The following is a 24,511-nucleotide window of genomic DNA, read 5'->3' as shown; positions in this document are numbered from 1 at the left end:
AGGACTCACCATTTCATGAATGTATTGTGCCCTTTCCAACAAAGGAGTATTTGAAATGCTAGGCATTCCCCGACACCTTTGAAAATTCAAACCACTCTAAATCAAGCTATCTCTCATACTTTACAACCTCTCACGATGTGATTATAAATGTGCATAACAGCCTCTGGAGAGTGACAAGAAGAATCTTCCTGGGGTTATAAAAATGCTCCAGAAGAGAGTGTATATGGCTGTGTTTGAGGAGGTAATTTAGGTGGAGTGGGCTCATTTGCTACGGGTCACCAGGGGATTCTGACCACTCGTCTGTACATTGTTGACTAGCGACCTTTTGGCCTTGAAGGACTGCTCTCTGTTATTACAGCAGTCTTTTGTGAGAAGATAAGCACAAGTTTCTATGTTTCACACTTTCTCACCGTAGTAGAAGAGGTCTGATGGTTTTTGCCTTTGCGAGCTTCATACCTGCGAGACATGTGTTGTGAAAACTTTACAAACATTAAATTTTAATGAGGTTTGAGAGACGAGACAGAACAGAGTTGAGCTAAGCAGAGCACTGTGTCATACATGAAGTACATGTTTCATCAGAAGAATTGTTGCCGGTTTTAGCTTTATGTAGTTATGCTGCTATTATCAAGCATTCATGAGTTTCTTCCTTTTCTGTCTACAGAGTGAGCAGTTCTACAAGGTCACCAAAGAGAACTATAACAAAGCTGTCGACCAAGTAAATGCCAAATTCAAGTAAGTATGCTCATTGTTCGTTTCCAAAACTAATGACATAAACACTGTCACGAAAAATAACAAGAATAAAAAAAAATGTGACCACCCTTCTATATAAAACTTTTTTGTATTAACTTTTCAACACAGCTTTTCTCTAAGCTGTGAAGACCTGAACATGACACTGATAACTACAAAGCAGTGGAAAGCTTTAAGAACGATATCAGGCTCCCCGCTTCTGATTTCCGCTCACTGAAAAGTAATTAACAAATGTCAAAGAAGTCAAAACAAGATCTTAATGATGCAGAAAACTTTTTCTTATTTTTCTCTTTTAGTTGATTTGGAAATATCATCACTATGCTCATCTCATATGCCATTCAAATTGAGCTCCTGCAACTTTAGGAATTACTCCAAAATAAAAGGGACGCTGATCAATATGAGTATTTCAATTTCAAAATCGTTGAAATGTCTTCTTCATCTTTCTATTTAGGATTCAAACTTCTGCATTCAAAATTTTTCAACTGAAAACCTCTTTTCCGTCTTGCAGGGGTTGCATTCATGTTGTGATCACATGTCTGTTCTCCAAAACGATGCATTCACTGAATGTCTTTTGTCTTTATGGGCAGATGAATAGATTGAATTAAATCATGCCAGCCTCATTCCAACCGCAGCACATTTGACCCCAACCGCGTTAGTGTCATCTGTTAGCTGATGTTAATCATGTTGTAAACTGATAATTCTGAAGAGACATAGACCAATGATAATACTGAAACTCATGAAGGTTTTTGTCACTGACAGAGGGGTATCATTTATTGTGTATCTTTCTGGTTAACAAAAGTAATCTCAAACATAACTGTATGTACTAATTGTGCATTCCTATTTTCTAAGTTTTGAGTTATTTTAGTCAAAGTATTAGCATTTTTAATAGTTTTTATCTGGTCTGTCTGTCTATTTCCATTTCTTTGACCACACTCATTCATTTTTTTTCTGTCAATCTATTCACTCATCCCTCCCTTTGTCCACATCCACCATCCATACAAGAACTATTGTAATTATATTTTTTATAAATGGTTTAAATGTACCATAAACACTTGAAATTTCACAGGTCTGCCTGTGAAGTCAATCAGCTGATCCAGAACGCTGCTGCTCACATTCTCACTAAAACTATGAACATAGTTTTAGTGAGAATGTCTATTTAAAGTCTATTTAAAAGGCATTTTAAATAGACTTTAAAATGTTTTCGTTAGTTTATAAATCACTGAAATGCTAAGCACCAACATGCAATAAATATTTGTTGTCACTGTATTAACCTTCCAGACTACTCCAGGTTTTATGACCACTCAGTTTTTATGCTATTATTTTTATTAAACATTTTAATTTTTATTATTATTTTTTTAAACATATTTTTTTAAACATATTAAACCCTTCTTGTTGCTGAAATGTGCTATACAAATAAACTTGGCTTGAAAGCTGAAAAGAATGAAATTTCAACTTGGGAAAAATGAGTAGAAACTCTTCAAGGACAGATATGGAAAGGACAATAAGCAAACCAGATACTTTATTAAATTGCTTAATATTTTGTGTGTAGGTGATTCTTACCCTATTGATCGTCATGTTTTACTAATAGATGCAAACTTGTGCCGCACCTTGCAATTAAAAAAACTCAGTTGGAAGGCAATTTTAAACATTTAAGCTGTCATTGAGGTAGTTGAGATCCAACTCGTAAATGTAACTGAAGAAGACACAGAAACCCTCCCCTTCCCTCAACCATCTGTCTTCTTAATAAGAGGCCATTAGACTCCATAGTAATGTAGGGAAAGTGGATGAGGAGCCTGCAGGAGGTGGGGCAAGATTGGGCCTTGGCTCAGAACGCAACTCTAGGGAGGCTGTGTTGATTGTGTTAGCTTGTCATTAGGCAGCGCTAACACTGGGATCATTGTCTCCCTCAGAAATGTTGGAAACTGATTAGCCTAGCCCACCAGGGCTTTAGCGCTAGACTCGTAGAAGCCAGACCTTAGACTTCCCAAATCAAATTAAAGAAGAAAGAAAAAACACTGGAATCACATTAGCGCAAAATGACAGCTCTAACTCCAACCAAGCGTCGACCTAATGTGCAGTTAGTCATGTGACACGGGTCTTTGCATGGAATACTGTGATTGGAGGATTTGATTATAGGAGGTGCATTAGCAGGGCTGTGACTGGGTTCCAATGATGGAAAGGGGGAGGATTTTATTGTGTATGCGAGCTAATGAAATAGCGGGAAGGTCTGGTGTTACAAGACGGGAGCAGAGATGCATTGAGTGGATCAGACGAAAGGGGTTAATTGGATTTAACGAGTGCTGTTTGACCCATTATTGTTTATGTGAAGAAGTTCATGCATAATAGCGCGTTTGTTTGCTCTCGTAATGAGCGGCTTTTGTGTCTTTGCTGCAAGCTCCTGTGACAGACCTTACAGAGATAAGATGCAATCTTTGGCCTCTGTAGCATATTAATAAATATTTCTTTTATCTCTCAGCGACTTTTGATTTTCACAGTAATAAAAATATTCTGTTGAAATCATAATAAAATGTCTCGATGCCTTATCCATATTTGATCGAATTAACGTTTGGCATGGTAATATGTGGATGTAACATGTGAGCCATAGTTTGGGGAATATCTTTATTTCACACTTTAGCTCCTCTCAGTGCTGCTGAAGGGTCTATAAGCGCTGATATTAAGCTACAGTTTATTATAGGGGAGAAGCTGTGTAGGGCCAGATGTGGATGTCTGTCATGGTTTATTACTTTTTCAGACAAGTCAGATATTAGGAGTAGGTAGGAGCTCAGAGGTATATTACCACCTAAGCTCTGTGCAGCACCTGTTCTTATGCAGGTTCTTTGGGTTGATGCTCTTCAGCATAAAGAAAGATTTAAATGCGACTGGTGATCAAGAAATTAGCTAAAAACATTGTATCTTGTTGAATTCTAAAGTTAGCAATATTGCACTACCTGACCTGATTAAATGCATTCTCATACGACACACTCACAAAATTTACACGTATATGTATGGAATGGTGCAGATATACCATTGCTCAGATTTTTTCCTAATTATCATTTTTGGTATCAGAGGTATGGTATTGTTAACAATAGAATGTTCCAAGAACTCAACTCATATTTTCATTCTTTAAAAGAAGCACACAAAAGTCTGATGGCTTACATTTAACCATACATTTCCTTAAATACACTCAAAATGTAACAGATGAGGTTTTCTAGAAACATACATGGAGGGTTGCAACAGTTTTATTTTCCCCATGACACTGACTGCAGATAAGAGTTCCCAGTTGCCTGTAAAAATGCAACTATCTCCTTTGTTCTCTTCTGATTTATAAGCTGCCTCATTCGCCCGTGGTAATTTATCAAAGTAACAGCCACAGATATGACAGTGTCCAGCCATGAATGCTTGACCTTTTGCTCTTCTACATGTATGTAAGATATATGTGAGCTGTGCAGATATTAACAGACACCTGTGGCAGCACGAACTTATTGGTGATGTTAAATAGAACTGTAGCTTGACAGATGTATTGTTTAAAAGATCGGCTGACAAGCATGGAGGCACATTTTTATGTGATTATGAGAAAAGTTGGAAGGAAGGAAAGCGTGGGTCATCCTCAGTTTCCTGTCAGTGGGAACCTTTGACAGAGGTTAGAACATCTTTGTTGAAGGTGTGCGGTCTTTTTTTGTCCAGGGTTCTTTTTGAATTGACATGGGACATGACCATCATGTAGTACTGAGTAGGTGAAACTGATAAGGCTGTGCAATGCAAAGGATGTGAACTCCTAATTTGAACATCTCTATCCCCTTTGAAGTCTCAAAATTTGATTTAAGATCTTAAAATGTAATGTGTTTCACACTTTGTTTATGACCAAGACTGCAGATTTTCAGTTTCCTCTGTACGTGCTGCCAGGAAGGATAAAATCTCATTTTATTCAGTCACTCCACTGTCACTCCTCTTTCCCCTACGGCAACATGCTCACTCCCTCTGTCTGTTGTTTGTTTTTTCAGCTGTTTTGAATAAATCTGTTTTTTAAATTTAATCCAGTTGACAATAACAGCCGTCTCGGTCCCTGCTTTGCCTCTCAGCACACACACAAGCAAAGGTAGAACGAGGAGGATTGGAGCAAAACTTGTTGAATGGTAATGGCTCATTGTTTTTCTGCACTGTCTTTTCTGGACACCAAACCTGTCTTTCTTCTTTATGTTGTATCAGATCCCTCTTTCCTACCCATTCATTTCTGTAATGACTTTCAATAATATACCAACCTCTTATTTTCTAGAGATCAAATGTTGCACAAAATGATGGGTAAATAAAGTGATTAATACTTGAAAGTGTCTAAATACCTTCGGAATACAGAACTACACCAGTTACAGAGAGAGCTGGAGCTACAACATTATTGTCCATCCATCCATCCATCCATCCATCCATCTTCTTCCGCTTATCCGAGGTCGGGTCGCGGGGGTAGCAGCTTCAGAAGGGAGGCCCAGACTTCCCTCTCCCGGGCCACTTCTTCCAGCTCTTCCGGGGGAATCCCGAGGCGTTCCCAGGCCAGCCGAGAGACATAGTCTCTCCAGCGTGTCCTGGGTCTTCCCCGGGGCCTCCTCCCGGTGGGACGTGCCCGGAACACCTCACCAGGGAGGCGTCCAGGAGGCATCCTGACCAGATGCCCAAGCCACCTCAACTGGCTCCTCTCGATGTGAAGGAGCAGCGGCTCTACTCTGAGTCCCTCCCGGATGACTGAGCTTCTCACCCTATCTCTAAGGGAGAGCCCAGCCACCCTACGGAGAAAACCCATTTCGGCCGCTTGTATCCGCGATCTCGTTCTTTCGGTCATGACCCAAAGCTCATGACCATAGATGAGGGTGGGAACGTAGATCGACCGGTAAATCGAGAGCTTCGCTTTTTGGCTCAGCTCTCTCTTCACCACGACGGACCGGTACAGCGCCCGCTTGACAGTAGACGCTGCGCCAATCCGCCTGTCGATCTCCCGCTCCCTTCTTCCCCCATTCGTGAACAAGATCCCGAGATACTTAAACTCCTCCACTTGGGGCAGGACACCCCCCCTGACCCGGAGAAGGCACTCTACCCTTTTCCGGCTCAAGACCATGGCCTCGGATTTGGAGGCACTGATCCCCATCCCGGCCGCTTCACACTCGGCTGCGAACCGCTCCAGCGAGAGCTGCAGATCACGATCTGATGAAGCCAAAAGGACCACATCGTCTGCAAAAAGCAGAGATGAGATCCTAAGGCCACCAAATCGGATCCCCTCAACACCTTGGCTGCGCCTAGAAATTCTGTCCATGAAAGTGATGAACAGAATCGGTGACAAAGGGCAGCCCTGGCGGAGTCCAACTCTCACCGGAAACGAGCCCGACTTACTGCCGGCAATGCGGACCAGACTCTGACACCGGTCATACAGGGACCTGACAGCCCGTATCAAAGGGCCCGGTACCCCATACTCCCGGAGAACCCCCCACAGGGCTCCCCGAGGGACACGGTCGAACGCCTTCTCCAAGTCCACAAAACACATGTAGACTGGTTGGGCGAACTCCCATGCACCCTCCAGGACCCTGCCGAGGGTGTAGAGCTGGTCCAGTGTTCCACGACCAGGACGAAAACCACACTGCTCTTCCTGAATCCGAGGTTCGACTGTCCGACGGACCCTCCTCTCCAGGACCCCTGAATAGACCTTGCCAGGGAGCCTTAAGAGTGTGACCCCTCTATAATTGGAGCACACCCTCCGGTCCCCCTTTTTGAACAGGGGGACCACCACCCCAGTCTGCCAATCCTGGGGAACTGCCCCCGATGTCCATGCGATATTGCAGAGTCGCGTCAACCAACACAGCCCTACAACATCCAGAGCCTTAAGGAACTCCGGGCGGATCTCATCCACCCCCGGGGCCTTGCCACCGAGGAGCTTTTTAACCACCTCGGCAACCTCGCCCCCAGAGATTGGAGAGCCCAACCCAGAGTCCCCAGGCTCCGCTTCCTCAGTGGAAGGCATGTTGGTGGGATTGAGGAGGTCTTCGAAGTACTCTGCCCACCGACCCACAACGTCCCGAGTAGAGGTCAGCAGCACACCATCCCCACTATAAACAGTGTTTGTGCTGCACCGCTTCCCCCCCCTGAGACGCCGGATGGTGGACCAGAATCGCCTCGAAGCCGTGCGGAAGTCTTTCTCCATGGCCTCTCCAAACTCCTCCCACGCCCGAGTTTTTGCCTCAGCAACCGCCCGAGCCGCATGCCGCTTCGCCCGCCGGTACCCATCAGCTGCTTCCGGAGTCCCACAGGCCAAAAAGGCCCGATAGGACTCCTTCTTCAGCCTGACGGCATCCCTCACCGAAGGTGTCCACCAACGGGTTCGAGGGTTGCCGCCGCGACAGGCACCGACAACCTTGCGGCCACAGCTCCGATCGGCCGCCTCGACAATGGAGGCACGGAACACGGTCCACTCAGACTCCATGTCCCCCACCTCCCCCGGGACGTGTTCGAAGTTTTGCCGGAGATGGGAGTTAAAGCTCCGTCTCACAGGGGATTCCGCCAGACGTTCCCAGCAGACCCTCACAACACGTTTGGGCCTGCCAGGTCTGACCGGCTTTCGCCCCCACCACCGGAGCCAACTCACCACCAGGTAGTGGTCAGTGGACAGCTCCGCACCTCTCTTCACCCGAGTGTCCAAGACATACGGCCGCAGATCCGATGAAACGATGACAAAGTCGATCATCGAACTGCGGCCTAGGGTGTCCTGGTGCCAAGTGCACATATGGACACCCTTATGCTTGAACATGGTGTTCGTTATGGACAATCCATGGCGAGCACAGAAGTCCAGCAACAGAACACCGCTCGAGTTCAGGTCGGGCGGGCCGTTCCTCCCAACCACGCCCCTCCAGGTCTCACTGTCGTTGCCCACGTGAGCGTTGAAGTCCCCCAGCAGAACAAGGGAGTCCCCAGGAGGAGCACTCTCCAGTACCCCCTCTAAGGACTCCAAAAAGGGTGGGTAATCTGAACTGTCGTTCGGCCCGTAAGCACAAACGACAGTCAGAACCCGTCCCCCCACCCGTAGGCGGAGGGATGCTACCCTCTCGTTCACCGGGGTGAACCCCAACGTACAGGCGCCGAGATGGGGAGCAACAAGTATGCCCACTCCTGCCCGACGTCTCTCTCCCTGGGCAACTCCAGAGTGGAAGTATGTCCAGCCCCTCTCAAGGAGACTGGTTCCAGAACCAGAGCCATGCGTCGAGGTGAGACCGACTATTTCTAGCCGGAACCTCTCGACCTCACGCACTAGCTCCGGCTCCTTCCCCACCAGAGAGGTGACATTCCACGTCCCAAGAGCCAGTTTCTGCAACCGAGGATCGGACCGCCAGGGTCCCCTCCCTTGGCCGCCACCCATCACACAATGCACCCGACCCCTTTGGCCCCTCCCACGGGTGGTGGGCCCATGGGAGGGGGGGCCCATGTTTCCTCTTCGGGCTGAGCCCGGCCGGGCTCCATGGGTAAAAGCCCGGCCACCAGACGCTCGCCATCATGCCCCCCCTCCAGGCCTGGCTCCAGAGTGGGGCCCCGGTGACCCGCGTCCGGGCGAGGGAACACCAAGTCCAATGTTTTTACTCATCATTGGGGTCTTCGGGCTGCACTTTGTCTGGTCCCTCACCTAGGACCTGTCTGCCTTGGGTGACCCTACCAGGGGCATGAAGCCCCAGACAGCATAGCTCCTAGGATCATTGGGGCACTCAAACCCCTCCACCACGATAAGGTGGCAGCCCATGGAGGAGACAACAACAACATTATTGTATCCCCCCAAAAATGACTGTCAGCTGCAGCACTTACCAGTGAAGTTCCACAGAGCTTCATCTTATTCCCCATGCTGATTTTCCAATCTGTTTTGCCTTTCGGTACCAAATTATGGTGACAATATTTAGATCTATTTAACTAATAAGATCAAAAGAAGACACTTTTTGTCATAAGGCTAAAGGTAGGACCCAAATCCAGGCAAAATTTAAGACAGTAGATGAAGTGTGTGTTTAAAATCAAACGGAAGAAGTACTAATCAGAGGCAAATGGGAACTGTAAGAGTCAATAAGAATACGGATCAAAGGGAACAAAATCCAACAAGCTCAAGGAACAGATCTAATAAACTCACATGAAGGTATAAACTAAATAAAAAACAAGAACATAATCAAAAGATAGAAGAAAACCAAAACCCAAACAATGCCAGTTGATCTGTTTTAATGGTATTTACTCACATAAAACTTCAACTTTCTGTCACCTGATTTTTGTTTTTGCATGTTTGGAGGTCAGAAGATGTATACAACGGCGATGCTGCATTTGGCCCTTTAATTCTAGTTTTTTTTTCTTCCATCAATTGTCAGTGCAAACCCTGTTCTCCTGAAGTGTCTTTTAAATTTAACAAGCAACATCTGTTGTGAAGTGAATGTTTTTTTCCAAGTAGGCCTGGGTTTTGTTGCTGAGGTAAAGTCTTATTTTTTTCAAAAAAGATTTTAAAGTGTCATAAATACTTTTTAAATTCTTCATAAGGACACTCATCACTAATTTCTTTGTCTGGAGTAGCTGTTATGCATTTACAAGTAAGCTATAAAAATTAAACAGCTTTACATATAAATATTTAAGGGTATAAACATGTTGACATAACTAAAATAACATTTATTGATTTATTCGACGCAGTTATTTTAAGAGATACTATGCTTGTTGTAGTAATAGAGGAGTGTTTATTTTTAGGTTAGTAAGCAGTAGGACGACAGGAAAGACTGAGTAGCATTTTGACCTTTCTGTCAGTTGAGAGTAGGCACAATTCTGTAGCTAGACAACCTGGTCACAAGGACACGATGGTGGTCAGCTGAAGAGACAGAAGTCAATAACTGCTTTAAAGGCTCCTCTTTTGGTCTTAAGAGCTTCGTCTTTCCGACTGGGAAATGCACACATAATTCAAGTTACATCCAGCAACGGGTGGGGGAAGGGGAGTACTATGTTAAAGTATGCTATATACAGCCAGAGAAAACTCCAAGAGTTTCTCCAGCTTGTTTTTTGAGGTCTATAAACTGTAGCAAAGGATACACAAGATTTAGTGTTTTGGAAACCATAACTTTTGAAAACCCAGTATGCCTTGATATCCCAACTGGTCCTCGCCCCTTACTAACTGAATTTACTGATATAGTTTAAAGTGAAGAGAAGAATGGCCATGGATTTATTGTGAGTCTGCGAATGGGGAATTTCTTTCCCTAGGTTTAGTGAAAAATGTGATTTTTCTAAATTATTCATTTTCTACGATCAATTTTAAAGTCAATCTTTGTCACCACAGCAAAGAATGTCCTTGGAAACCAGATAAGTGCAAAGGTGAGGCAGATATGGGCTTGTTCAGTGATGGACCTTGAGATACAAACATACAGTTAGCACTTACACAATATAGTTAATTAAAAGATTTTGATGGCAGCATAGTAAACAGAGTTCTTACACTGCTGACAGAAAAACGTGAACTACTTTTGAGTTTGGATTTTTTCCAAATGAACCCAAAATATACTATAAACATCCTCAGCAATCTCCATTTCCGTTACCTTGGAGGCTTTAATAAGTTGAATTTTATTTCATGTTGAGCAAAATCTCAAACTATCTTTTTGCCTGAGGCAAAAAAATAGTTTGAGGTGCATAAGGAAGGTAAACGCAAACACACCAAACTCCTTCGTTTATCCCACTCATCATTCTTGGTCTCCCTTACAGTTCACTCACTATAGAACAGTGTTTTCTGTCTTAATTTAAGTCTCTTTCACTCTCTTCTTGTTCATTATTGTCCACTCTTGCCTCCCATCCTCACCCTCCCTCTTCAATCTTTGGCAGTCTTTTATCCCTCATGCTTTTTTTTCTATTTTCTTCTCTCTCTTCATGTCCCTTTTCTTTTCCTCAATCTCTTATCCATGCTGATGTATTTCTCTGCAGGGGGTCACTTAGGTCCGCTTTTTAAAAGCAGCATGGATTAAACGTGCTTCATTTTTCTCCTTAACTGGATCATTTGTATTTATTTACTTGTCTTATTATTGACGCCTGCCTTAACTAGAGAGAACAAAAATGCCTTTTAAGGGGGAACCGGCACCCTCCCCTTAACCCTGTTAACCCCAGAAAGGACCTAAATGATGATGAATAGACAATGTGGTGACTGGCAACGCAATCAGTGCTGGCTGAGCATGATCTATACTATCAATGGAGCCGCATTTGTTGCTTCTGACTCTGATTGGCGTATGAGTGATGGGAGGAGTTATACGTGAGTTATTATGTGAGATGCGAGCAGATTGAACCATAACGTTGTTTTCTCATACCCTTATTTTTCAGTATTTGTTGTATTGAACAATAAGCTTCTGATACAATAGGAAAACCCATAAATCTTTCAAAAAGTAGCTTAAACTTTATTGCTAAACTATTCTAAGCTCATTAAAATCAGCCCAAATGCCATTTGATAAGATTTCTTTGGCTCTTATCAAAGACATGGCAGGTTTTAAAAGAAAATTAGGCTGAAAAACCTAAAAAAAGAAAATTTTGTTTTTTTTCTATTTCATCTTCACAGCCATTGTATATTTTCTACACATAACCTTTTTCATTGAGAAACAAGCTCTCTTGGAACATGTCACCTCAGACCTTCATCAACAAAAGCTCCCACAAGCTGGGTAAAAATAGGTTGACTGCACAGTTTACCAAGATCTTACAATCGTCAGTGTTCGTCTAATTTGTTCTCAGTTTAATACATCTGGGCAGACACTGGAGGACAGCTTGACAAGACGCCATCCACTATGGCCCAGATTAATAAATCATTTTATCTCCAGCCACTCCCACTGGATTGTTTGCTTGCTTAGTCCAGGATTCAAAAGAATGTGGGTCCATCCTCCACTTTATGTGCCAACTTAGACTAAAAGTGCATTCACACCAGCCTGTTACTTCATTGGCTGTGAAGTTTGCTTGACATCGCCTACATAGAATTGTCCTTACATAGATGCGATGCGATGGTCCACACTAGAGGACAGTATCGGTGTGGTTCAACCTAATATTGATCACGAAAGATTATTTATGTCAATCAGGATTTAAATACTCTGTTAGCTTAGATAGAAAAGTAGTGAAGGACGGGATGGAGTAAGGGTTGAAGTATTGGAGAGAAAAAATGTTTGAATGTCAAAAGGCTTCTCCGCTATGTTGTTAAATGGATATTTATTGTTTACAACAGAAACATTTAATGACAAGAAAAATATGTCCTCTATTTGTCTGCCCTTTAAATCTCAAGCTATCAGAGTGACAAAATAACCTACAGATGCACCATTCAGACTTCTCCATTGGTGCCTGGTCTTTTGTCAAAAATCGTTCAATCGTTCATTATTTCACCTTTCTTATTACTTTTCTTCCAGGAGACCCTTTAATGCCGTCCACTGCTGGAGTGGATGACATCTTTTTTTTGTCTGTCTCAAGAGTTGCAACCCTTTGGCTCACTCTATGTTTAGAGCTGTGATGCACCTGAGATTATGACAAACGGCCATGCCTGTTCACACACTTGTCTCACACTATGGAAGCCTGCTGTATCATTAACGGAGATCTATGAATGTCATTTTAGAAACCGATGTCAGAGCAGATGGGAGTCATGGTCGATATATGTGTTGGTTTGAAAAATGGAACCCGCTATTCTGTGTATCGTCTGTTGGTGTCCAGATCGAAAGGAAATCCAGACATGAATCTTAAGGCATGCCATGGCATGTGCTTGATATGTTCTCTAAAGACTGTAGACTTAGACAAATCCTACTAGAAAATGTTTCCTCGGAGGAAATATGCTGACTTGTACACTCTAAAAGTGATACAGGGACACCTTTAGGATAGAGGAATGTGTTAAGGAAGAATGAGCAGGTGATCTATTATTCTTTATTGCATAAAACCATACAAAAACCCCTTCAGGGTTTTGTATGGTTTCTGCTTCTTACCCTGATTTTTCTGTTCTCTGCTCAAGAAACCTTATAAAAAGCACTTAGATCTAGAAATTACCTTTTATGTCCTATATTTCATTAATATTCTTATTTCTAAATGAGCAAACGCATTGGGTAGTTGTCCATTTTCTTTTCAAGATTTTCTGTTTTAGTTTTTCACGACCCACTGTCATGGTTTACTCTTTTTTTTATTCCTCTTTTCTTAGTGGTTTTTGACGTGCAGCATAAACACACTAATACAGACACCTGAGCCGACCTCAGCCTCCCTTTTATTTGTCCTATCAGTAAATCAGGGATATGGGAATTCTGTGCCTTTGCATGGGTGCGTGTGTGTATTGGGGGTTGGGTTGTATGAGGAGTTGTTATAGAGACCTTTACTGCTACTGATGGCAATAAGTCGAAACCCCTATATGACTGTTCAGATTTACTGTCTCGGGGGGATGAAGTGGGAAGAGCACACTCTTAAACTCACAGAGTGCAAATAGTACACTGTATATGACAGGATGACTATATTTATTTCAGTGCCACGTGCAGTTTTATTAAGCAAGCCAGTGATTGAAACTGGGTACTGTACATTGGTCTCAACGTTGCAAATATTGATGTGCTGGTAATTTCTTTCAATGACTGGGAACATGATGTTAGATTAAGAATTCAGCTAATTAATTTGAAAGTAAAACAATAAAGGATATAGCATAAATAATGCATGAATAAATTACAAGCAAATTAATTTCATATTTTCATATTCCTTTATTTAATCAGGTAAACCCCATTGAGATCTAGATCTCATTTTCAAGAGGGACCTGAGCAAAAAATTTGCAATACATAGCAACCTGGTTACAAGATAAAAACAATTAATGCAATTGATTTGCCATTAAAATACATTTGTGAATGTTTGTAGTGAATTTTACATTCCTTTTGTCTTTTTGCATATAAATGCTATCTCAGACAAATTAGAAAATCACGCAGCCTGCTGTAATGAGTCATAGGGACTGTTGAGAAACATTAGCGTAATGCTGTAGATCCATAAATCACTCTCTGAATATATAAAAAATCCATCTAAATGACAAATTTTTCTCTCCTCTTCATTAATATTCACATAGACATGATTCATGTATACTTCCTAAATATAAAAATCAAAATAAATGTTAGATTTATTAAATTATTAATTTTACAGAAGGGGTGTTGATAAGTAAAACAAGGCTTGGAATCAGCTTGAGCATCCAGGACCAAAACAGCTACAGACAGACTTGAGATAAGGGCCTTACTTTGGTCCAATGAGCTGTTTTTTTCAGAACCAATCTACAGCTTTTGCTTCAAATTATTCTTGCATAATTTAAGGTTTTTCTTGCATAATTTAAGGTTTTGGTTACTCACATTTGGTGTGTACCTTAGTATTTAATTTGTATTTTGTATTCTTTTGCACTTTTGCTTACTGTGTGTTATCTTTGTTTTTTGCCTGGGAGCTGCTGGTAACTTCAATTTCCTGAGGGAGTCTTCTCAAAGGATCAATAAAGTACAAGTACAAGTCTAAGTCTAAGTCTAAAGTTCTGACTGTAGTCTTTCTCTCACCTGTAGAGAACTTGACTTTGACTCAACAGTCACATTTGAATAAGCATAAAGTAGAAACTTGGAAGGAGGTGATAAATACAAAAGGTGACTGGCCAATACAGCAAGCAGAATGCCTTTTCAGAATTTGTAAAGGTATTCCTCCAGCTTCTAAAGAATCTGGCAGAAACTATTCAAAGGATCATAGCAGAACTCCCACATCTGCTTTTCAATAGTTTTTTTAAGTCTAATTTTGGCAGAAAACCTGGATTTTATGTGACCATTACAATTTGTTGAAGTCTAGATTGGTGCTTTTAAAATTCAGGAGATGCTCAAGCTCAGTGGTCTTAAATATATTCGCCCATTTGTCAGATGAACACATTAATTAACCCCAACAAAATAAAAAATTATAAAGCGAGGACAAACCAGAGGAGAAAAATGTTGATCAGGCCTCTGGCCCTCACTCTTCCTTTTATTCTGTTAAACTATGTAAACATAACTACATCAAGACTTTTGTTTTAGGAACCTGATATGGTGTCCTTGTTTAAGAATGCCAGGCAGCTTTGGTTGCATGGGAACTGGATGATTCATAATTGTTTTGTTATAATATTTGTAAGGAAAGTTTAAAATTCCCACAGTGGCTGATGCCATGCATCAGCATTCAAATGTGCTACTGTTGCCACAAAAACCTCGAGTTTAAGTATACAATAACTTTACAAATTAAAGCAACATCCAAGGGTAGTTATTATCTATATCATATATTTTTAAATAGAAATAATTAAAAGTAGCTTTTGTAATATTTTGAATATTTCAAGAAATGTTCAAATGTAAGGGGCATGTTTCATCATAATTTGCATAAATGACCATGTCTGTTGTTGTGCTTGGCTCATTCTGTTCCACAGCAATCACAGAAAATGACACGAGAGCATTTAATGTAAAAATGAGGGAGGGAGGGGAGGTTGTAGTCACTTTGCACCGGCTGTGTGCGGTTGGCGGTTGAAACTTAATGTTAATCTTAATGACAGATGATAGAGGATGCAACATCGTGCTGCAGTGTGTGTGACAGTGTTATTGTCTCTGTGATTAACTCAGCCACGTTCGCGGCCCTTTCCCCTGAGAGAGCACCAGAGATTAAGCATAAATAGAAGTACCTCTGTTTAGTTTTTCATCAAGAAATGCTCTTCATTTCAGTCCACCCCCCTTTCCTCTCTCTGCCTACCCCTCTCTCCATTTCTCTCTCTCTCTCTGGGGCCATTACTGGTGATAAACACGGCGGTTTGTATCAGCAGGATGCACCTGGCATTAACGGGAATGCTTAAGAAAGTAATTAGTGTGCTTATGTGGCTCCTCTCCTCCCTGTAGATGCCCATAGGCGGTGTAATAAATGAGCGCCAGGATCCATAGGAATAGGATGGCAGCGATTTCTGCCAGCGCCGTTGTCATCGTTCAGCCCCCCCGACGCAGAGCGATGGTCTTGTCATGCGTTCTGGCAAACGACTGAATCTCGCTTTGATAGATCCGCAAATGCAAAAACCTTTTCCACTCCCAGCAGCGTAATGTTCCAGGCTGCACTGCAAGAGGCAAATGTTGGGTGTTATTTAAGTTATAGAAGTGCTCCAGGACTGAACTCAAAGAAGGAGTCCAATGCTTTGGAATGAATACTTAATCCCTTTTTCTTTTTGCAGAAAGGTAGTTGAGAAAGTAGAGACCACGCTTACATCTATAAGCTAAAAGTAAAGTAGAGTAGCTATGAGCACATTTGTCTGCCTTAGCATTAAGAGTGGAAAGTGAAAAAGCTCAAATTTGAATGGCTACAATCACTCAGACTGCGTTTAGAGCTGTTCTACAAAGAAAGAAAGACGAAAACCATCTTAAATTGATTGTAAAGACTAAAAACTAAAAATAGGAAATTGCCGATGCATCTAATTGTTGAAGATTTGGAGACAAGCCCTCATACAAGACTCCATGAAAAAGACCGCATATAGATTTTTTTTTCCCTTTTTTGAACACTCCAAGCAATTAAGACCATGTGGTGATGGCGCATATGTACACATCTTCATTGCAACAGCTTCCTGCTGCATTGCACCCTGGGTAATGACCCATGCAACCAATCCCACACTTTGTATCCACCAGGGGGGTAATTCCTCTCTCCAGGATGCAAATCAAACATCTGATTCTGACTACGGGGGCTTGGCTTCATCGCCCAATATTCCTTTGAGATGTCCAGAGTTGCTGCCAGGCAAAATCCCTTTGCCTTTCACACCCATGCGAGGCGCGCCTAGTGAGGCAGATGCGGTGTCCTGAGCACTCATGTGAGCAAAACGATGACACCGCTATTAGCAAAATAGGCCAAGAGGCATCTGCATGCGTAGTCATTATGGATTTTTATGGGGTGTGTGAACAGAGAGACAAAAGCAGTTACGCTGCACAAGACACCAGTGTCAGTGGAATATCCAGCTGCTGGGATTCGTTAAAACATCCCACTCCTAGATACATTTAAGCCAAAAGACACATTTAAATACATTTACAACTACGACAAATATGACTTATTGTAAAGTATTTGCACCCCTTTTAGGTTCCAATTAAAGCTCCTATACATTTTATGTGGGGATTTTCCACTCTTAATGCAAAGTAAGAAAAAAATACTGCATGATTTACAACAAAATAAATCATGCAGTATATTCTGCAAAATAATATTCTTCATTCCTGTTTCGCCCCCTTCCATCTGAAAAGCCAAAACAAGATAAAGCACAAGCAACAGCATTCAGAAATCATTTAACTAGTAAATCCAGCTGTGAAGGCCTCAGAGATTTGTTAGGGAACATTAGTTAACAAACGGCAATAAAGACGATGAAGCACAGCAGACATATCAGTGTAAGAGAGAGGTTTACGTCAACATCTGAACATGAGGTAGTAAAAATGCAGACCTAAATCCACCTGAGAGTCTGTGACAAGTTGAAAAATTCTGCTAAATTTGCAAACCTAGTAGAGACATAACCCCAAAATTTTCAACTTCAATAGCAACAGAAGGTTGTCTTTCTTAAGTGTCAATTAAATCGGCTGTAAATCATTGCACACCTCTCTCTTCCAAGATCTTTTAAAAGCTATGCACTTCTTCACACGAAAACCAAACAAAATTCATTGAAATTTGTGTTTTGCAACTTGACAAAACGTGGAGATATAAATAATTTTGCAAGGCACCGTATCAATAATAATGCCATTCATTATATTCCATCATATTAATTAGCAACAGATGATACCTTGAGGAAAGACTCACACATGCTAACATGAAGTGATGTGTTGCCTGCAGTATCAACAGACATATTACCATAAAACAGCTTTTATATGAATACCAAGAGATGGGCGATTTGTATGTAAAACAGTCAAGCTGCCTGGTTTCAGATAGATGTTCAGAATCGTTGGATTTGTCCAAACGAGCGATCAGTTATTTGTCATGAGAATTTTTAAGCATATTATGGGTACGAGGAGAGACTACTTTACCAGAAGGGTGTACTTTTTGGGTAATAATTAGCCTCATTATTACCATCATTATTACCATCATTACTTTCCCAGATATTCAAAATATCTGCTCTGAATTACATATTTAATATCAGAACCCCTACTCTGTGCTCTGGCGTATTTCAATTTTTTGTGGGATGAAGCTGTTTTTTTTAGAACCCCCTTGGTCTCTGGCAATATGTAGTGGTGCAAACAGCAGTCTGTGGACCTTTGACCTTACTTGCTGCAAATAGTGTTGCAAGTTCTTGCCTCAGGTCTTTCAAGCTGGAATGATAGTAATAATAAAAAAGACAGTGGAGGGTGTGGCACACACACATTCTGTAATCTGCAATGTAGCTCAGTGAGCTCTAAGTACCCAATCTCTCTAGTGGTAAAATTGAAGATTTAATATCTTCTGTATTTACTTCCCATCTTTAACTGCCCCCCCTTTGCATACCGTTTGTTTTGCATTGGTTTTTTTTTAAGTCCATTTGCATTTTATATTATTTAGCCCATTCTTGGATTCATTCATCAGATCCCCCCTGCCCTCATATCCTCATATAACCAACCTGTTAAAATGCTTTTCCTCTCTCGCTTTCTTTGTTTCCTCTTTTCATCCCTGCAGGAGGTACGAGGTGCATCCAGTCTGTGGAGACCTTCAGGGCCAGATTCTGAGCTGCTACAAAGACAACGCAGGAAAAACTCTGAATTGCTCCAACATAGCAGCTCTTTACCTGCAGTGTGTTAACAATGCCAAACAGGTGTGTATTTCCTAAAGTAAGCTGTTCCTTTTAGAACATTTCTTTTGTCTCATCTGAACTTCATTTATTCAGTTTCCTCTTGTTTCATAACACTAGTTATACCTAAAATACAGTTATTTTAGTCACTTAGGGCATACAACTGTGTTTTACACACTTAATATTGTTTAGAATGAATTTATGTATCACAAAAACATTGATCAATCAGTGTATTTTTATAAATAGATTATCTCTTTTCTGCTGTACTATCCGTCTTATATCCTCTTATTAACCAATCCTACATTACTACATGACAGTTGATATAAATCTAGTTGTTTGTGTGTGTTTATGTTGTCAATAAATGTGTAGGGCACCATAAATTAGCTGGTTTCTTAACTATTTGAAAATCCAGGTAATTTAACATGAGACTAATGCAGTCAGCTTGATTTCATTAGTCTCTTTATAATAATCATCTTTTCCCTTTCAAAAGAGTGACAAACATGTGCATGCATCTTCATGGAACAGTAACATGTAAGTTTTGGCATTTTTCATTCCGATAGAGCAGATTTCTGTTTGGTGGAGTCTGTGTGAATTACAAAGTAGTGCCAAATGTCTGTTAGCTGCATCGTATGTTAGGCCTTATTTGGTACAGCACAGTATTCCTTCTGTAAAAATCTAAACTAATTTGCATGCGGTGCCTTAAAAACATTCACATCTCTAAAATGTTAAATTTTTTCACATTGTAACCACATATTCCAATATATTTCATTGGAATTTTATGTGACAGACAAACAAAAAGTAGTGAATAATTTAGAAGTGAAATATTTTGTAGATTTCAAATAGTTTTCAGCCTCCCTGAGTCTATACTTTGCAGAAGTATCATTCTAACACACTGATATTATTTCATTGTATCTCTGGCTGTATGTTTAGGTTGAACCTCCACTATATATAATTCAATTTTCCATGAATTAGGTCAGCATTTTTGTCCCTGCTGAATAAAATTATCACCACACTATAATGCTGCCACTGACATGTATAACAATTTGGATGTTATTTGCATGGTTATACAGAGTACATAGAGTTTTGCATTTAGTCCAAAGAGGAATTTTTGAATTTTGGTTTCCTCTGACCAGAGTGCCTTCTTTCACAGTTCTGCAGTGTCCCCCTCTATTACCGGCAGCAAATTGCAAATGTGATTTCTTTTGACTTTCTTTCACCAAATACTTTCAGGTTGCCACCGTTCTAGAAAGGCCAGACTAGTAAGGTGGCTGTAAGAGTAAAGCTGATGAAAACAATTCCAAAGTTTCAGATGTTTATATGTTGAGAAAAATATTCTCGTTCCACTTCAATGTCATGAGCCGCTTGGTGTTGGTCTTTCACGGTAAATCCCAGAAAAGGCATTGAACTGTGTGGCTGTATCGTGACAAAAATGCAGACATTTAAGAAACGGTACTCAATTTTCACCCTCTATCAAAGAATAAACTTGTGCACCCATTTCCATAACACAAGCCGACTGTATGCTTTTAAACAGGAGAGCACAGCTTCTATGAGGTTACTGGCGCCTGAACAGATATCACTAAATAGCCTGTTTGAACCTTGCAGTCTGTTTCTGTAATACCTGCTGACACAGGCGTTCCCTTCGCCGTCTGTTTATATTTAATGTGATAAGTCCAAGTGAGCAGCAGATGCCACTCGGACACCCCTGTTCTCTGCTCAATACAAGTGCAAATGTTTTTTTGTTGTTTTTTATTTCCCACCCTCTACCTCCCACAGTCAAAACAGGATGGATCTAGTGATGTCACTCAGACTGATATTAACCTGATTCCCCTTCTGTCTCGCGTTGCCCCCAAAAAGACTCAATTTGCATTCATAGAGCTTTTCTATTAGATTTTTTTTTTCTGCAATTGCATTGTTTTCCCGGAAATGAGGAAAACTGAGTTTTGCCTCTCTCGGTCACTCGTGGGTATTAGTATTAGATCTAAAAGTCAGATGCAGGCACATTTTTAAACTATACATCATGTAAATTGCCCCGATGTTTTATTCATCTGGTGCCGTCCGTGTGTGTTTGCATGCACGCCCAACGCCGCTACCTGTACGCTCGTCAGAATGCAGCGAGGGTACGCTCACATTCTGGCTGCTGTGTTATAATCTTGTAAATTGTTTGGAAGCAAGCCGGAGACGGCATGGTAATCCGCTTGTGTTTATCACCCGGCAGCAATCACGGCGCACTCCTGTTCATCTGGGCTTATCTGTCTTAAGACTTGCTTTTAAAGTCATTAGGTGTAAAAGAGACGGTTCCATGATAAGGCTTTAAAGGAATAATATGCAGAATTACACAGCCAACAGAATAAAATGGGAAGGAATGAAGTAGGGTTTGATATGAGCTGATGTAGCCTCCTGATTAGGATGTTTATTCAGCTTTATCAGAGCCTAGCAGGAACCCTCTGCAAGAACAACTGCCAAAGGACGTTCCTTTTTTTTAGCTCTGCAGGTCAGAAGATCCAAAAGTGACCTCTAAACAGTTGCTTCTCATAAGTCGGAGACATTTGGTAGCGCGGCCCAGAGTTTTTTTTCTGACAAAATCGGTTTCCCCTTCAAATTCAAAAGTTGACCAGAACACACAGCGCCACGGGCACTGATAGCAATGTCCAAGCCGTATCGCCACGGATAGCGGCCCAATCCCCCAAAATCCGACTTTGACAATGCTGACCCCTCAACTGGAGACCGTAGCGCCGTCAGCTGCTTGGCCTTTGTTACTGATAATTAGCCTTTTTATCGCAGCAGTCAGTGATAACATTTAAACCCACTTTTACTCCCGTTTGTGCCCTTCACCCTTCGCCACCTCTTCATCCTTTTCCTCCCTTCATTCCCCATCCCTTCATCCCAAGTCACATTTCTAATGTATTCAGCTCTTAGCAGGCTTGATAGCAAACAGTGAGAAAGAGGCAGTGGAGGTACAGATAAAGTCTCTTCTTCCTCTCCCTCTCTCTCTCTCTTTCAATGAATAGGAGTTTATCGCAGAGGCTGATCTCTCCATCCACTGCTTACCGCCTCATTCCATATTCTTGCTGCATGACTGCCTTTTTGCTCCCTATCTCTTCCTTCGCCACTTTATTTTTTAGGCTGACCCGTCTGTCTCCCCTGTCAGTCTCAAAAGCCTGAGCAAGATGCCCGTCTGTGTTGTCGGGCCGTGTTGTGTTTGCAGGCTCTGGAATGAGAAACTGGCCCAGCACAGTCATTAAAATCCGTATCTTGTCTTTAACTATTGCATTGTTGCATTTCACAGTTTATTAAATCTCAAGAGAGTCTGTTTTTAATTTATTGTAGCTTCTGGTTTATATTTCTCCAAACAGAATTTCAGCCCTTACAACTTCTCCTACTTCATGGTTTTTTTGTCTTCGCTTTTAAAACCGGTGTTGGAGATTTCTTTTGTCCCATTTGCTGAGTCAATTATTTGTTTGATAAACGTAACTTTTTCCACTTATTGGAATCTGTCAAAAATGTTCAAAACTTGAAAATAAAGTAATCTTTTGTTACAGAAGCGTCATTTCTTCTATTGAAACATGAAGAAAAATAAAGATTTTAATCTGAGAGCATTTATGTAATGGGTGGAAATCCCTATGTTAAAGCCCACTGTTATTGAGCTGGCAACATGCAGTAACTCTCAGTCTAAATGCTTTTGGTGACTTAAAAAAAATCATCTTTTGATACATTTTCACCAACCAGTGTTCTTTGTTAGGGGTCTACCTGCCTCCCACATCTTGATTTGGCAATGTTTACTTACTCTGTCTTAAAAAAGTTTGGATTGTAAGGACGTTTCTTGTCCACGGCTCTCTACAGGTGACTGCACAGATATTTCTTTCCGTTCTAGCTCTAGACTCTTGCTCGGTCATTGCAAATCTTTAATCCTGTCCCCATTAAAAGTCATACTTTTGTTGCAGTCTGATGTCATAAAATGAAACTCTTCTTTATTTTCAGCTTTCCCGCTGACACCTTAAGGTTTTGGGTCTCACTGATATTTGGAAATGTTTATGATTTCGTCCTTGATTTAAAAAAAAGCTCAGTTCCAACTGAGTAAGCGTAACAGCAGCACAATAGCTGGACTACAATACTGAAGGAAAAAAAATAAAATTAAATAAATGCTTGCAAACTAAATTTTTAATTTTCAACAGTTTTCTCTGTGAGTTTAGGTCCCTGCAATTGAAAATAAACATATTTCCAGGGAATTTTGCAAGTGTTGTGTATGTAAGCATAATTTGGTAAAAAATAAAATAAAGGTTAAAAAGAAGACTCTCCATCTTGGATTTAGAGTTGTAATGGATTTAATATTTTTTTTTACAGAAAGTATCTTTGGATCGGCCTATTTTCAAGATCTTTTCTATAAATTGTAACTGAAACTGTCCTGCAGCAGTTTCCCTCTAGTTGGTATTCCAGCAGCAACTGTTTTTATCCAATATTTATTTTATGGCTGGTTCAATAGTGTGGGAAATAAACTCAGAGTCCTTCAGAGAGATCTCACAGTGCCGTTATTAAGGCGGTCACTGAGGAACAGGGTAGTTTTGCTTCTTCCTTTTTATCTACGTTATACCTATTGTTTATATCTCCTGCTTCCTTTTTCTTCCCTCTCCCTCCCTCATCTTCTCTTAGGTGTGTTTTCTTGTCACATCTGCTGCAGAAGGCTGGTTCAAATGGTTATTGACAGGGAGAGCTGGGGATTTGTGCTCGCACTTATCACTAATATGGAATCCAGTGCCCTTGGGTCCCTTCTCTGCTTCCTGAACTCACTTCATCCTCTTCTCTTTTATTGTACTCTCAGGCTTTCCCTCTCTTTGTGTCTTCTTTCATGTGTGAAATAATATCTTCCTCCTCTGTTTGTCTGTTGTGATTTACGTCTCTCTTTTTTTGTGTGTGTTTGCCACTCTTTCTCTGATGCACTCTCTCCTCTCCGATTTGTCTACAGAACAAGTTGAGGACTGGGGGATAAGGATAAAGTAGGAGGAAGGAGGAGCAATTCTGAGTATATTGGGGGATTATAAACTAAAGTGGAGAAGAAGAGGTATGAGTCAGCACCAAGACACGCACCTTCAGAACCCAGTGGAGCACCGAACCAAACTAGAGTCACCGAACACAACACCCCGAGAGAGAAAGAGAGATGCAGACAATAGTTTCTACCTCCTTCCCTTTCCTCTTTTTCCCTTTGTCGATCTCTCCTGTGAGTACGGCAGAGAGGCAGTGATGCTGTGTGGATGTTTTGGAAACACAACGTGGGCGAGAGAACATCATGGCACAACACAACCGAGCCGGGCCGTCTGTTTTACCGTAAACTGTTCAACACCTCCAGAAAGCCAGCCATCCCGATCACGATCACAACCCGTCTCCTGTCACCTGGACAGTTAGAAAAACAAGTAATCATGATAGTAAATGTCAGTCCTACTTTGTTCTCCATAATTTATTGTTTTCCTGCTCCTCATGCACTATAATGTACACAAATAAACATATAAGCGTCTGTTGCTACTCTGCATTTGTTTGTTTGACCTTTGTGGTGATATTCATGTTAGTATCTGTGTTGAGCTTTCACAAACAGCAACTTGTTTGTTTGGAGGAAATAAAAGCAAACCTCTACAGTCTTTGTTTTTTTTCTGATTTCCCCTCACTTTCACTTTCTGATATTAATTTAGACTGAATATTTCCCAATGTCGACCCGTCCAGGCTGTACCCCACCTCTGGCCCAATTCCTGCAGAAGATGAGCATCAGCCCCTCCAAGCAACCCTGCAAGTATAGGTGGGTATAGATGACGAAATGATGAATATTTCTTCAATAATATTCATCAATTTGTTAAAAATGCTAAAATGATGTTTTGCTAAATGGCCAAAATACAAAGATTTTTTTGAGGGTAATTAAAACTTCTGAGTTATATTGCAGAATGCCAGGATGTATGTTAATTTTTTTTTTTTTGACATCGTGAAAAAAATCGAAATAAATCGCCCAAGATATCTAGGAGACAAATATGGACTTTGAGC

The 24,511-nt window shown here is 41.2% G+C and overlaps 1 protein-coding gene across 2 annotated transcripts in view; it reads left to right on the top strand.

Moving 5' to 3' along the window:
• The window catches only part of chchd3a (coiled-coil-helix-coiled-coil-helix domain containing 3a), a 71,014-nt gene extending 46,897 nt beyond the window's left edge, over window positions 1-24,117 (top strand). Inside the window, exons 7-10 of one of the 2 annotated variants that reach the window (XM_028044213.1) lie at window positions 662-732; window positions 18,379-18,514; window positions 18,981-19,021; window positions 23,451-24,117. In XM_028044213.1, the coding sequence (XP_027900014.1) occupies window positions 662-732; window positions 18,379-18,514; window positions 18,981-19,021; window positions 23,451-23,460 (258 nt within the window). In that variant the 3' untranslated portion in view covers window positions 23,461-24,117. The remainder of the gene's footprint in view (window positions 1-661; window positions 733-18,378; window positions 18,515-18,980; window positions 19,022-23,450) is intronic. The other variant, XM_028044214.1, reaches the window with a different exon arrangement.
• Window positions 24,118-24,511: the final 394 nt, after the last annotated feature.

This window comes from Xiphophorus couchianus, chromosome 17 (assembly GCF_001444195.1).
Source record: "Xiphophorus couchianus chromosome 17, X_couchianus-1.0, whole genome shotgun sequence".
Lineage (NCBI taxonomy): Eukaryota > Metazoa > Chordata > Actinopteri > Cyprinodontiformes > Poeciliidae > Xiphophorus > Xiphophorus couchianus.
This window is presented reverse-complemented; position numbering and strand designations above follow the sequence as displayed.